At 35.5% G+C, this 16,397-nt stretch overlaps 1 protein-coding gene across 1 annotated transcript in view; it reads left to right on the plus strand.

The window, feature by feature from the left end:
* tbck (TBC1 domain containing kinase) overlaps window positions 1-16,397 on the plus strand; it is a 76,821-nt gene that overhangs the window by 25,332 nt on the left and 35,092 nt on the right. The window contains exons 20-22 of the mRNA XM_055204523.2: window positions 752-837; window positions 4,258-4,294; window positions 8,209-8,370. Of these exons, the coding sequence (XP_055060498.2) occupies window positions 752-837; window positions 4,258-4,294; window positions 8,209-8,370 (285 nt within the window). The remainder of the gene's footprint in view (window positions 1-751; window positions 838-4,257; window positions 4,295-8,208; window positions 8,371-16,397) is intronic.

A 16,397-nucleotide genomic window follows, 5' to 3' on the forward strand; every position in this document is an offset into this window, starting at 1 on the left:
TGGTGTGGGGGATGTTTTCTTGGCACACTTTAGGCCCCTTAGTGCCAATTGGGCATCGTTTAAATGCCACAGCCTACCTGAGCATTGTTATTGACCATGTCCATCCCTTTATGACCACCATGTACTAATCCTCTGATGGCTACTTCCAGCAGGATAATGCACCATGTGACAAAGCTCAAATCATTTCAAATTGGTTTCTTGAACATGACAATGAGTTCACTGTACTAAAATGGCCCCCAAAGTCACCAGATCTCAACCCAATAGATCATCTTTGGGATGTGGTGGAACGGGAGCTTCGTGCCCTGGATGTGCATCCCACAAATCTCCATCAACTGCAAGATGCTATCCTATCAATATGGGCCAACATTTCTAAAGAATGCTTTCAGCACCTTGTTGAATCAATGCCACGTAGAATTAAAGCAGTTCTGAAGGCGGAAGGGGGTCAAACACAGTATTAGTATGGTGTTCCTAATAATCCTTTAAGTGAGTTTACATGTATAATTTAAAGAAAAAAAATATGTATATATGAAGTATTTATTCAAATATGTAAACGAATACTTTTATTCTTCAAACTATTAGTTGCGATTAGTCGTTATGCAGCCCGAAATAAAATGATTCCTCCGGCTTGACAGGCATATTTGTAGTTGAGTTGTCAGCGTTTCATTCCCAGATTTGTGTTGTTTTGCTCGCTGACTGTGCAGTGGATGTAAATATGCAAATTTCTGAGTACTCTTATTCTGCACTTTTACAGAATATCTGACCGTCTTCTCTCAGATGATCGCTTTCCACGACCCCGAGTTGGGCAACCACCTTAATGAGATCGGATTTATACCGGATGTAAGTGCACATAAACCCCTGTTTGCTTCCGAGATAAATGTTTTTCGTACATCAATTCCAAAGGAAAGATTTTGCTGTCATCATCATTCATTGAAAGTGGTTTCATGTTAAGTTGCAATTGTCTATAAGGAAAGTCTAAAGGAAATTTGATACACTATAATTAAATAATACACTATACATTATTAAATGTATTTAGTTAAGAAAGATGTTGTTTCTATATGTTTACATCATCGGTAGATGTCAATTCTGCCATAGTTTCTTTCATTAATGTGGCAGCCACGCACGCAACAGACCCTGAGATTTGAGTTCAGGCCAAGTTTAACCCCAAACACACACAGATTGTTTTGAGATTCGTAAGCCTCTGTTCTCCCCAAACACTGGTTTTGTGCCTCTCCACGCTGATGGATAGGTGACCTCTGCAAACACATCCAGAGCGAACCTTAAAATTCCACACCAACCCCAAATAAAAGATGAGCTGTGGGAATCAACACTGAATCCGTCTCTGATTCACCGAGGTGTACTGGTGTTGGGTTAGGTTCGGTCTCTGAACAGCTGTTGTTGTGGCTAAAGAGAATCAAAGGCAGATTCATGAGAGGATATAATCTACTGCTGCAAGTCTTGCTTGGTTGAAGGCCATGATGTACACTTCGTCTTGGCCGTGATTCCCAGTACACTTGACGTGACACAAAATGCTTTCTGGTCAGTAAATCTAATGTCCCCTTGAGTTTTGCCTTGAAAAGCCATATTTTACACTTTTGGGTAGAGAGGCCGATTATAATGTTTTTCAGGGATTTTTGCGACAACATCAGTTCCACTTTCTCGGTGGTGTTGAAAATTTCTTCTGCGTCAATGCAACTTTTTTCTTTTTTAGTTTAGACTTCATTTCTGTTGGGTAGACTTTTATTTCAAAGGATCAACATGAGCAATTTGAGCATTATCGATGGGACATTTTCAGTCAAAAATCTAAATGTAATTGCTCAGAGAATGTGTTTATGATCAATATAACAATTCAGATCTGTTTATATTTTCCAAAACCCTTGATGATAGACTCCAGACTTATTGAAAAATATCATACTCATGTTTTCTTTTATAGATAAACACGTGTTATGGACGTGACAAAAAATGATACACGTTTTTGGGAGACAACATTCTTTGTAGGAATACTGTGAATAAAAATGCACAAACCAGAAAAGGGGCATAAATAGAAAAGGGGCAAATGGAGAATGTCATGTTTAGATTTTTAAAATTTTTAAATTTAAGTTAAGTTAATTTAAGTTTAAGTTAAGTTAGGTTTAGTTTAGTTTTTTGTTTTTATTTTAGCTTAGCTTAGTTTAGCTTTAATATTATTTAATTCTATTTAGTTTAGTTTTTTGTTTTTAATTATTTTTTTAATTTAATTTAATTTAATTTAATTTAATTTAATTTAATTTAATTTAATTTAATTTAATTTAATTTAATTTAATTTAATTTAATTTAATTTAATTTAAAAGTCAGTCTATCATACTCATGTTTTCTGTTATAGTTATAGTGTTATGGATGTGTCAAAAAAATTATACATTTTTTTTGGAAGAAACGTTTTTTGTAGGAATACTGTGAATAAAAATGCACAAACTAGAAGCAATGTTTAGATTTTTAAAATTTTATTTAAGTTTAGTTAATTTCAGTTTAGTTAATTTAAGTTTAATTAAGTTAGGTTTAGTTTTTATTTTAGCTTAACTTAGTTTAGCTTTAATTTTATTTAATTTTAATTTAGTTAAATTTTTTATACATTTTTATATTAAATTAAATTAAAAATATCAGTCTATAATACTCATGTTTTCTGTTATAGTTATAGTGTTATGGACTTAACAAAAAATTATACACATTATTGGGAGACAAAAATTTTTGTAGGAATACTGTGAATTAAAATGCACAAACTAGAAGCAATAAATGGAGAAGGGGCAAATGGAGAATGTCATGTTTAGATTTTTAAAATTTAAGTTTAGTTATTTAAGGTTAAGTTAAGTTAAAGTTTTTTTTTATTTTTAAGTGATTTTTTAAGTTAAGTTTTTGTTTTTAATTTAATTTTTAATTTAATTTAAGTTTAAGTTATGTTTAGTTTAGTTTTTTGTTTTTATTGTAGCTTAGCTTAGTTTAGCTTTAATTTTATTTAATTTCAATTTAGTTTAGTTTTTTGTTTTTAATAAATTTGTTTATATTTAATTTAATTTAATTTAATTTTAGAAACAACGTTATAGATGTGACATTTCTCTGTTATTGATGTGACAATTCTGAAAACTGCACCTACCTAACTATAGAAAATAACTTGGAAAAAATGTTCGAAAACTTAATTGCTCTTGAATTTTCCTTTATTGTTTTTTCCTTTGCCCGTGTAAGTTCCATACTTTTAAAGTTTCAAACTAAAACTGTTCTTCTAGTTAATATTGTTTAATATTTACATAATAATATAACATTTGATCTCAAGTTGACCTATCTTGTTATTATCAAACTGTATATGAGGCATGATTTCATCTTGGCTAATGTTAGTCTGGGATTTATCTCAGTGAGCGCTATTGTATTTGGCCGGGTAAGGCCTGAAATTCGCAAAAGTGACCTACTTTCCCGTCCTGCTTTACACTGGCATTGGTGGTGTTAGATAGGCCAGCATTTATTGCCAAAACTAACCGAGTTTATTAGCTTTCCTCTCAAAACATCCAACTCTGACCTAATTGTCCCATGACAATATAAATGATTAGGAGTGATACTGTATATATTCTCTCATGTCACATTCCTGAATCAAACATTTTTGTTGATGAAATCTTTAAAACAATATATCGGGAGCCAGGATTCGAAATCAGCAGTGAAGGTTTCGCTTGTTATCATAGCAGATTTCAAATCCCATCATGCATAGCTCCTATTTGCCTCTATATGAGTGAAACGAACTCCTTCGCAGCAGTGCTGTCATGTTTAGATGGGGTCAGCGTCTCTCAGACAGAGATGAAGCTCTTCTCAGCAGGGAACTGAACTGGCTAGACTGAAGCCTGTCTACCACTCGCCCTCTGATTTCTCCCCGAACACTTCTGAGGCAGAGCCACCAATCAGCTTCTCAAATGGATTATACATCCTAGCCAGCCGCTGCAGAGCAGAACCATGGGAAAAGATTCAGTGTTGAAACAGGTGCTGAGAGAGAGAGAGAGAGAGAGAGAGACAGACATGTTGCTTGTTCATTACCCTCCCACACACGTCCTCTCATTTCACACAGGGGTGTTAAGCAAAGGCCTGAATTACAAGCGCAGGGTTCCTCTGATGAATTTTACAATTGCTGTTTTATTGAGAATTGACAAAAGATCGCATGCTGTTTTTTTCATATTAATTTCATTTTTCCTCATTTAAAATATGGCTTTTATTTTACAGTGAATGCTCTTTCTTTGTCCCTTTCAGCTGTACGCAATCCCGTGGTTCCTTACTATGTTCACCCGTGAGTATCAGTGACTAGTCTTTAACAAGAATTTGATTTACTTATTATTTATTAAATTCATGGCTAAAGGGTTAAAGTCCCCTTGTATTTGAAAATGTTATCACTTAAAACTCATCTTTCAGCATCATAAGAGCGTATGTAAAAGTTTTTCCTGTGACAGTAATTTCTACATGCTTTAAAACTGCTTGAATGTAATTCCCTTATCTTTTATACGTGTACACTGCAAAAAATGATTTTCAAGAAAAAAATTCTTAGTATTTTTGTCTTGTTTTAAGTAAAAATATCAAAAAATTCTTAAATGAAGATGCTTTTTCTTGATGAGCAAAATGACCCAAGAAAATAGGTCCAGTTTTTAGACCAAAAATATCAAATTTAAGTGATTTTGTGCATAAAACAAGCAAAAAATCTGCCAATGGGGTAAGCAAATTTTTCGAGAATTTTTCAGGAATTTACATTGCAAAAAATGATTTTCAAGAAAAAAGTTTTAGTATTTTTGTCTTTTTTTCAGTAAAAATATCTAAAAATTCTTAAATTAAGAAATTTTATATTTTTGGTCTAAAAACTAGACTTATTTCTTGGGTCGTTTTGCTCCTCAAGAAAAAAAAACTTAATTTAAGAATTTTTAGATATTTCTACTAATAACAATACCAAAATACTAAGATTCTTTTTTTTGAAAATCATTTTTTGCTGTGTATCTATGAATATGCAAATTAGTCCCTGCCTCTACTCATATTACCCGTAAATAGATGCTAATTTTGATAGTCTAAAAATACAGATATATCAAATGAAAGAACAGACCCTCTGCTTTCAAACAAACAATAAACAAACAAACAAAACAGGAAAAAAAAACATTTCATCCTATCTATATTTTTTCTTTGCTTAAAGAAAACTCTTAAATATGGGTATTTTTTAGCAATAGGCTGAAATAATTGCATTTTTGTAAAGGAATTTTGTTAGAGATCAGATTCAGAACGATGATCAAAACATACACAGAGTTTAAAATTTGTAAATCATTTTTTGCCTCAGTTTTTTTTAAAATTGGTAACCCTCTAATGGATAATCGCGGTTTTACAGATAACCATAGAAACTAATCAGTAACGCATTTTTTTCATGCAAATGTTTTCTCTTAATTGACAAGATAACTCGTCAATGGCGGGGAAAGAGTTAAAAACACCACCACCACAACAATAAAAACGTGTTTTTTTTACCACAGTGGGACTTTAATAATATATAGATGTAAAAAACTACTATATACTGGAGATTCATACCAAATGCTCCAAAAATGCTGGATGTTTCAACCCATGGTTGGGTATATATGGACAAACATGAACTTTGGGTTTAAATTGACCTATGCTGGGTTGTTTCAACCTACAGTTGCGTCAAATACAGACTTTTTTAGGTTAATTTAAACCAGTGGTGGTCTATATTTTAACAAAGATATAACAAGATTGATCATGCCTATTATTAAGAATAGGGGACAAGGAACACAAGAAACACTCTATATGGCCGCTCTGGTGACAGAAGTCCCGCCTTCAAGTTAAAATAACCAATTATCAATCAATAAATACTGAAGATTCTCTGAATTCTCTTTTTTTATTTTTTGGGGCCATTTTTGCCTTTATATGATTTACAGTATTTAAGGTGGCAACAGGAAAGTACAGGGTGGAGAGAGGGGTATGGGATTGGCAAATGACCTTGAGCCGGGATTTGAACTTGGGTCGGCGGAAGTGTACCTGCACCATATTTCGGAGCACTGTCGAGTACATCATTGGCTCTGACAGAAATATGTTATTTAATTAGTACTAGTACTGGGCCAAGATTAATCGCAATATAAATAAATACACACACATTCATGTATGTATTTAAGAAACATTCACATGTGTGTGTATATATACTTATTAATATTTGTATATATTCTGTATTATATATAAATTTATACAACAGTTCTTTCTGGTTCTCGAATCTGATTGGCTAAGAGCTATGCGATATTGTGCTGATATCGGCACTGTAACCGCTTCACCTTTCGTATCATTCCGCCACCTAGTGAATGGAGGTCCTAAGCAGGCTCATCTCTGAATGGAAAAACACAGACGTGCTGTTTTGAATCACTCTCCGTGTGTCTCATTAGTTCACTAGCTCATAAATAAGTCTGTGAATCCCCAATCGGAAGTTATTATTCCGTCAAAGATCAGCGCTCTTGGATGTTACGTTAAAGTTAATGGGAGAAATGCCTTGTCACATCGTGTGGACGATTAACACTTGGAAAGAGGAATATAAACACTCGTTTTTTTTCTGGAGCTATATTTCTTATCAGAACGCGAAAACACCGTGGAACTGCAGGTAAGCACCGCAGCTTTTAAATGTGGACATTGATCATTTACTTTATCGTGACGTGACTATTAAAACATGTTATGAGATATCGCCACTGGTATAACGTTATTTATAAGCAGCATGCAAAAACATCTCTCTGACACTTATAAAACACTGTTTTATATAGTACTGACCAGAACAAAGTTTAATAATAATAATCGAGTGCTCGTATCACGTTAAGAATAAATGAGAAAGCAATAGTAACGTTATACAAGTAGTTTTATTAACTTTTACCTCGCGCCAAAACAATAACAACACAAAAGACACTAAATATGAATTAAAAAACAAGTAATAGTTTGATCATGACACCAAATAATGCTGATTTGATCTCATTTTGACGATCATAAACAAACAAGGCCAACATGAGAGCCAGGGTATCTCTGTCAGAGATGTAGCCCAGAGAGGGCGGTGGTCAGCGGGGCGAGTGAACACTGACGTCCGCTCATGCTTTGGTTCTCATTCGTACCGAATCTCACCAAGCAAACGTTCAAACAGGCGCTATCTTTACTAATCGACTGCAGATTTAAATATAATACATATACATTCTCGACTGAACTAATCTTAAAACTACACTTTGTGACCAAGAAACGTTAATATAAAGTAACGGCTTTTCCGTCCATTGAGTTGTTATGAGCTTCAAAGCAGCCAAAAGTTTTACCTGTCATTCTGGCCGCCCTCAAATCCGTGGCGGAAGAAGTAGTTCTCAAACAAAGAGGCTTTTAAAATAACTCCGTTGTTGTTTTGTAGTTTTCGTTTTTCAAATGTGTGCCGTCGAACTGTTGTATAAAAGCCTACGGCCTCGTGCCTCTGGCCTAATCACAGCCGTGATGATATAGAGCTATATCACACTCCTACTCGAGCGATATTGCTTAATTAAACGGTGATTATATAAATAAAAAAATTCTGAAATGAATATATGTATATGTGTGTGGTTAAATATACAAAATAATTACACACAGTACACACACATATATTATACAAAAAACACTTTTATTTTGTATGCGATTAATCGCGATTAATCTTTGCCCAGCACTAGAATATATCTGCATCTGCACGTTGCAAACATGGCCGCCTAGTGGTGCATCTTTTATTTTACCCAACCATTAGTTAAAACAAGCCAGAAAGTGTACATACCCAGAAAATGCCATTTTCTTTGTAGTTGTATCAAAGCAGATGTTTTTTCTATGAAATGTGTTTTTACTGAATAATTTGCAATGATAAAATACTTTTGATTGTCTTTAATGATGATCAAGACTTGATGAGATTTCCTCTCTTTAGACGACACATTTCAAAACAATAAGCACTGATGGACTGTAATTGCCCATTGTTTCATTAAACGCAATGCCTATTCTTTTATGATTACTGTAAAAATGCCATTGTGTTCCCATGATGTCATTTACTTGTCACACATCAGTAAATATCTGATTTTAATGACGTCTTTTTTCAAACCATGCTAATGTATTAAATTTCTGTTCTTGCAATTAGCATGAATATGTACAAACTGCACTTGCAGTCAGTGATTTATTTTCCCGTTTCCTGCTCAGATGTGTTCCCGCTACACAAGATCTTTCACCTCTGGGATACTCTGCTGTTGGGAAACTCGTCCTTTCCCTTTTGCATTGGTGTAGCTATTCTCCAACAGCTCAGAGATCGACTGCTGGCCAATGGCTTCAATGAGTGCATCCTGCTCTTTTCAGACCTGCCCGGTAAGCGTCATTTGTATGTTGAAATAATACAAAGCGCATTTTTCTCTCTGATTACTCCATACATAGGCAAAAATTTTCTTCAACTGTCCAATTTTGGTGAGCTTGTGCAAATAGTAGCTTCTTTTTCCTATTTGTAATGGAGTTGAGTGGTACCCGGTGGGGTCTTCTGCGGTTGTAGCCCATTCGCATCAAGGTTGTGCGTGTTGTGTCTTCACAAATGCTTTGCTGCATACCTCGGTTGTAACGAGTGGTTATTTCAGTCAAAGTTGCTCTTCTATCAGTTTGAATCAGTCGGCTCATTCTCCTCTGACCTCTAGCATCAACACGGCATTTTGGACTGCCACATACTGGATGTTTTTCCCTTTTCACACCATTCTTTGTAAACCCTAGAAATGGTTGTGCGTGAAAATCCCAGTAACTGAGCAGATCGTGAAAAACTCTGGCACCAACATCCATGCCACGTTCAAAATTGCTTAAATCACCTTTCTTTCCCATTCTGACATTCAGTTTGAAGTTCAGGAGATTGTCTTGACCAGGACCACACCCCTAAATGCATTGAAGCAACTGTCATGTGACTGGTTGATTAGATAATTGCATTATTGAACAGGTGTTCCTAATAATCCTTTAGGTTAGTGTATCTTCATTTGTGTTCAGCAGAACAAAGACATTTATACAGGCTAGGAACAACAATTTTTTTCTTTTATCGGTGAACTATCCCTTTAACTTTGCACACACACGCATTAGCTGAAGCAACCTGGATTTTTTTATTTAGCACTGTGTGAACTTAAGAAACAGTTGTCTTTGCATACCGTAAAAGTCAAACTATTATATCAAGGGTGCATTATGCATTACCAGGTCACATTTCACTATGAATATCTTGCACCAAGGACACAACGTCTCATTGTTGCGGTGAGCCCAGACTTAGAAATAATAGCAGAGACAGCAAAGAAACGCATGCTTGTCTGCTTAAGCGCACCCCTGCATCCCCCCGTCAAACAATGCGCTTTATTCCCGTTAAGCTTCGCTCCCGTTGAGACTTGTTTGCGATGAGCTCAGGATAAGTTATGCGGCCTACACCGGGCTTTTTGTGTGGCAGCTGGCACCGTTGCGGCCTGACGCGTGGCGTTCCGGTTTTGCCGCCTCTGGCATCTGTTTGTCGCTCGATCCCCGGGGTGGCTGTCAGCGCGGCGCAGCTAAAGTGATGGACGATGATTGAGTCTAATGTGAGGGAATTAGCCGCGAGCGCTCCTGGCTGCGGGCAGAGTGTTATGGTGTGTACTCTCAGTCACAATAGAGGGATTACTTCTCACAATAATATGAAAAATACCTTGTTACCATGCAGGTTAAAATGCCTGAAACTTGTCTCTGTCTCTTAGGCAAAAAATACACAGCTGTAAACAAAACAAGCTTGTTTTGGTTGTGAGGCATGTTTGTGTGTGCGTAATATCAGGTGAGGGACAGGATTGAAGTCTGTTGTTGTTTGTTATTTAGGCAATAGATATGAATGCTGGTCACATTTCCTGCTTTTTTGTTTGTTTAGCTCAAGTCAATTTTGATCTGACTTAATTAAAATTCTTTTATCTTTCTAGAAAGTAGAGACAAAAGCATTTCAAAACATGCATCTTCACAAATAATGTAAAAACTGTCACTCATTACACCTCAAAGTCAAACACCACCTCCTTCTTTTAGCCACACCCCCTTTTCCATAGCCCCACCCTCCAAAGGTGTCAGCAAACCTTCAAAATGATTGACAGGATGAGAGTTGCCTCTGAATTGTCAGATTGGATAACACATGCAATTTTTTCTTTCTGTAGCCCAAAGCACCTGACACAGGTGTGGTTACTCAGGACATTTCTATAAGTTAGTAAGTCACAAAAATGCACAATTTGCATTGTCATGTCATTGGGTGTCCCACCTTGTCTTCAAAAAGGCAAAGTGTTTGTGATTTAAATCCCGTCAAAAAACGCCGGAACAGAGTTAAGTGATGCATGTATATCACTTATTCATTGGAAAATATGTGTTTACATTTCCTGTCACTTTAGATTAGCATTTTCTGAAGAAAAGACAAAATTATATCGTAAACCCTACAGTGAAAGTCAGTGCTTATTATTCAGTTACACCAACAATATCAGAAAAACCAATGTGACAATGACGTTCGACAGCAGCCCCAGAGACACACAGTAATCCGTCATGCCATGAGACAAATATCTAGCCAGAAGCCGACCACATATCATGTTTGACACAAAGAGGATCTGAGTACAAATGGCTAATGCCAATTCTTCATCGAAAAGCTCAAAATAGCTGACATCACCAGCCAACGCCAGGGGCTGATCATTTACCAAAGCCAAATTAACCTCAACGCAATGCTGCTGTTTTCATGGTGTCCTTGTTCAGCAGATTTATTACATAACAGCGTTTATTATCTCAAAATATCTTTAAAAGGTACTGATATCTGCAGTGTTGTTTTTGGCAGCCCTTTTAGTTTTAGTCTTAGTCTTTTGGACAAAAATGCTTTTTAGTTTGTCACATTTTAGTCACTTATAAACTTGATAGTTTTAGTCAAGTTTTAGTCGACGAAAACACAAAAAAGGTTTTAGTCAAGTTTTAGTCGACGAAAACGCAAAAAGGTTTTAGTCAAGTTTAAGTCAATTTTAGTAAAAAAAGTAGTCTTTACAAATTTTATTTAGGTTAAAAAGTATTGGAAATGGGCTTAGGTCAGCGCAGCGGCAGCATTGCTGATACATTTGAGCTAAAACACACAGATTTCACGCACAATAGGCAGAAATGACATGGATTGTGAACGTCAGACTATCATTTTCGTTCCGTCTCGTCAACAAAAACTCGAAAGCGTCTCGTCATGTTTTCGTCCCCTTAGAGCTATTTTTACCTAGTCATCGTTGCGTTATCGTCATAAAAAAAGGTGCGTCAACAAAATCATTTTGTTATCGTCATCGTTGACGAAAACAACACTGGATATCTGAATATATTTCTCATTTTAATCAATAACATTCAATCTATTCTTTTTTGTATTTGTTTATAGTATTTTGGATCTAAAAACGTGCGAAAAACGCGTCCGGGCCACTTTCCTCCTTTCCAACATGTTTTTCAAAGCTCCATTCTGAAAAGTTGAAGTATTTTAAACTTGCTGCAGCACCGACGCACCTGGAAAAAAGAGCGCGTCGCTCTCAATGTGGTTGGATTTACACTACAAATATTGATGTCCAATTTCGATTTGTTGCCTGTATCAGTTTTTTTTTAACGACCCGCTTACATCATCTTTTAACTCATTCCCCGCCAGCTTTTTTGTATGTAAACATACAATATATCAAATGAAAGAACAGACCCTCTGCTTTAAAAACAAAACAAAAACGGTTCATCCTTCATTAGTGCTCTTGTAATCACCTCGCAATTATGGGTAGGTTTCTTCAAAAACACAAAATCGGACCATAGGTGCTCTTTAATATTTAGGACAACATTTTATTTTATTTCCAATAAACAGAAATTGTTTAGGTTTAGGGGAAATATTGAGGATAAAATATATCATTACCCAAGAAAACAATGGAAGTCTATGACATGTCCTCACTTATATAACTAAACACTACTAATATACTAATATAACATTACATTACTAATATAACTATACACTAAAACAAACTTGTGTGCCTGTCCAGCCTGAGATTGTGTATGTGTTTTACATGTTGGCTGATTAATATGAATTCGTAAGAAGTGAATAATTTGAGATAATTCCATTTTTGTCAATGACTTTTGATAGAGATCAGACTCAGCGCGATCCTCAAACATACACAGAGTTCTTACTCTTTTACGTGAGGCGATATTTCCGAGTTGCATAAATTGCGGAAGAGCGCCACCTGGTGGATAATAGCGATATTGCGGAAAGCCGTAAATACTCGTCATTGGGTATCGATTCAGATGTTCCAGATTGATTCAATTTCGATTCACAAGCTATCAAATCGATTCGATTTCGATTCTCGATTCAATTTTCGATTCCGGTTCTATGTAGTAACATCATGTCACAATCACATGTTATAATACACCTAGCTTTATCACTATGAATATAAACAAATAGGATGGCTTTTAGTACTCACTATTAAGCTAGCATATCGATAATGGTAAAGTTTAAAATATCTTTTGTTTGATTCGGTAACAAACGAGCTAGCTATATTTATAAGACAAAGCTAAAAACAGATTGCATTGATATAAGTTTTTTTTATTACCATCAGTTACACTGTGATGAAGGTGAATTTCGTGGAAGATTCATACAGTGTTTTGCATGGAAGAGTTTCCGTGATGAAAGCATTGTTGACTCTGAGAGGACTACACTCCGGAGACAATACCGCTACGTCGCATCGTCGACTCGAGGAAAAGCCACGCAATATTTACTCTCGTTTGATTTCTTTGTTTATTTCTTTTTTGCCTCGTTTGCCTTCGCTGACTGCATATGCAGGTACTGTGAGTTCTAAATGCTCTTTCTCTGCCGTACTTTTGCTCTTCCTAGAGTGCCTCGTGCACGTTCAAATCAGTCGGATGTGCGCATGTGTGGGCAGATCCCGTAGCAACAGGGGTGGTGCCATGGTCACGAGAGAGAGGGATAGTTGCGCAAGCCAATCATTTGTTTCGTTGTGAAAGGTCTACAGACACTCGAGTTTTATACTCTCTTTTTCAGAGTACTTACATTTTAATTATGTATTGGTATATAAAGACAGTTTAAACAAATTTGTAAAAAAGTTTTTTTAGATAATTCCTGCCTATCCTGCCTTTAAATCATGTAACGGCACACTTCATGTGTGTAGTTCATGCTACTGTCTGATACTAAACCTGTACTATGGTACCACCACAGTAGTTTTTACTATATAAAGGTCAGCCAGTTATTTAGGTAAGATTTAGTGTTTTACCAAAACATTTTGCTGTTTTTATACTGCATTATTCCAACAAGGAAAGTTTTAAATGTTGCTTGGTACATCCGCCAAACAGGGAATTTGTTTTGTCAGCTTAGGGACTAGAAATATTATGTTGTGAAAATCCACTGTCACTCTGCATAAACCGTAAGGCTCTCAGAGAATTAAGCATCTTTGAAAGTTTGGCATTTGAAGCCGAGGTGATGAGGCTTTCTCCGCAGGTTGACTGAGGTCTTCTGGGATTGGCACCTCTCCTCTTTTTTTTGTGGTGTAATTAACACCCAGCAAGGCGGCGGTTACATGACAGAAAATGTTCATGCTTATTTGTGAGGTCATGCCTGCGATTTCTCTCCCGGCTTGCCTTTGCCTCTCATGCCTCAGATTCCTCGATTTGCCTCGCGTGCACTGCTGCCGCCTCAGCTGTTGCTGGCTGTTTGGCAGTCGGCCATAGCGTGGGACGTTATCTAGCATCTTGAAATTGTTTCCAACCTTTTGTCTCTAAATTGCTCATTTTAAATGGCCATTTGCCAGACACAGGGGAGCACGTGGCATTTAAAACATTTAAAAGGCGTCTGAAGATGAAGACTCCAGTTGGGATGCTGGGTCAATAGTGTTGAGTTCTGGGTTGTTTATATTCTTGTTCTTTCCCTGGCAAGCCACATTAAAGACGGCAAGTGTAGCTGTGGGGAAAACTCCTTTTATAGGTAAAATATTTTTGCTCTGTGCCTGCCAACGCCTTCTTGGTTTGTTGTAGTGAAACAGACAAGCCAACGATATCTCAGTAATTTGTATGGATTTTACGAGGTGGCTAATTTGTATACATTTGTACAACCACATTTGTACTTTTTGTACAATTTGCTTTTGTCCCTGTGACGTTGGGTGTTGGGGCTGTGCTAGGGGTGCGGATTTGTTATTGTTTTTGTTTTTTTAATGATAATCGTTCGTTTTTGTTTGATTCACTTCTTACGAATTCATTTGAATTAGCCAACCTGTAAAATACGTATGCATTCTGAGGCTGGACAGGCACACGAGTTTGTTTTTGTTTATAGTTATATTAGTAATGTAGTGCTATATTAGTATATTAGTAGTCTTTAGTTATATAAGTGAGGACATCCCATAGCCATTGTTTTCTTGGGTAATGATATGTTTTATCTACAATATTTCCCCTAAACCTAAACTATTTCTGTTTATTGGAAATAAAATAAATTGTTGTCTTAAATATTAAAAGGAAAACTTAAACTAAACAAAATTTAGAAATGTTGGCTTTGCAAAAAAAAATGAAATGCGTTTAAGCTAAGACACTAAAATTATTAACTGCAAATAAATAAAGTAAAGCTGAAATAAATTAAACCTAAATAGCAATATTTAAAAAAGTATAAAATAAATAAATAAAATAATAGTAAATAAAATAAAATAATAATACTAATTAAAAATGTAATTATTAAAGGAATATCCCGTTAATTTACTCAGTATTTTATCTTTTTAATTTTCATGTAAATTTTAGGTAAGGATCGTCATTTTCGGCAATAAAAATAAAAAATATGTACTGTTTAACCACAACTTATCGTCTTGCACTAGCCATGTGATGCGCCAGTGCGACCGCACAAATTGTGTAATCACGTCGAAAGGTCACGCATGACGTATGCACAACTCAAGTGTTTACAAGTGTGGAGAAACAGGACAGTTCCAACGATGCCGTATGTGGATTGATACTAATTAATGTTTTTTGTGTCAGTTTATTGTTTAAAATGGTTCGCAAGTGTGCATTTCACATATGTGACGCGTGACCTTTCGATTTGATTACGCAATACATAGACTCTAAAAAAAACAAACGGTGCTATATAGAACCAAAACTGTTGCTTTGGATCGTAATCATAGAAGACATGCTTCACATGCTTCACCGGTGCTATATGGCACTAAAAACGGTTCTTCTATGATTACGAGCAAAGAACCACTTTTGGTGCTATATAGCACCGTTTGTTTTTAGAGTGTAAGGTCGCGCTGGCACTTCACACGGCTACTGCAAGATGAGAAGTTGTGGTTTAAAGGAACAGTATATAGGATTGTGGCCAAAACTAGTATTGCATTCACAAAACTTGTGGCTAAAACTGGTACTGCAATCACACAACTGGTGGCCAATACACAAAGTTAGGGCTGTCACGATTATGAAATTTGTCTGACGGTTAATTGTTTAATAAGTTGTGACGATTAATTGCCAGTTTTATTACTTTGACATTTAATTCTCATACATTTTTTTTGTTTATGAAATAATTTTCGCACATTGTTGTGATTATTTAAATTAAATCTTTTGCAAGGTTTATCTGGCAGTAAATATTAATACACATAACACATATTTAAAAGTAATCTGAAACAGTCTCTTTTATACAGGCGCTGCAGCTCCCCCTTGTGTTTTTTAGAGAGATGTGCAATCATCGCGGTGATCTGAAATCATCCCGATGAGGTCAAACAATTGCGATGAGATGATTATTTAATCATTGTGACAGCCCTACACAAAATAACAACATAAACATCAGTTGAGGTCTGCAAGTCCACTTTTTAAATGACAATATCCTGGCCAGACCACTATTGTCAGTGATATAAGTATTTGAAAATGAAAATAAATTTCTTTATGTCTAGTGACATATCAGGGCCATTTTATGATTCATTGATATACATTTCTTACATACTGTTCCTTGTTTTTTTTATGAAAGTGGAGTATTCCTTTACTATTATTTTATTTAGTTAGTTATTTAAAGTAAATAAATAAATGAATTGACAAAAAGTACATAACAAGTCTACTAAAAACTGACCTAAAAAACCTAAATAAATACTGTAATAGCAAACTTAAAATAGTAATAAAACTACAAAAAAAAGTTAATTAAAATTAAAACAACCCTCAAAATTTTCCTACAAGGTTCCTGTGAGGACATTTTCAAATTTTTCACAATTTTATCGCCCGCCAGTGAAAATCATACATAATTAATCAGAAATTATAGCTGTACTTTTATACTGTATATCAGCCAAATTTGAGGTATCATTCATGTCTGTAGCACAAACTATTATTCACCAAAGATCAATAATAGTGTTAGGGATCTGATAACCTTAAGTATG

The sequence above is a fragment of the Misgurnus anguillicaudatus genome, chromosome 3, assembly GCF_027580225.2.
Source record: "Misgurnus anguillicaudatus chromosome 3, ASM2758022v2, whole genome shotgun sequence".
Classification (NCBI taxonomy): domain Eukaryota; kingdom Metazoa; phylum Chordata; class Actinopteri; order Cypriniformes; family Cobitidae; genus Misgurnus; species Misgurnus anguillicaudatus.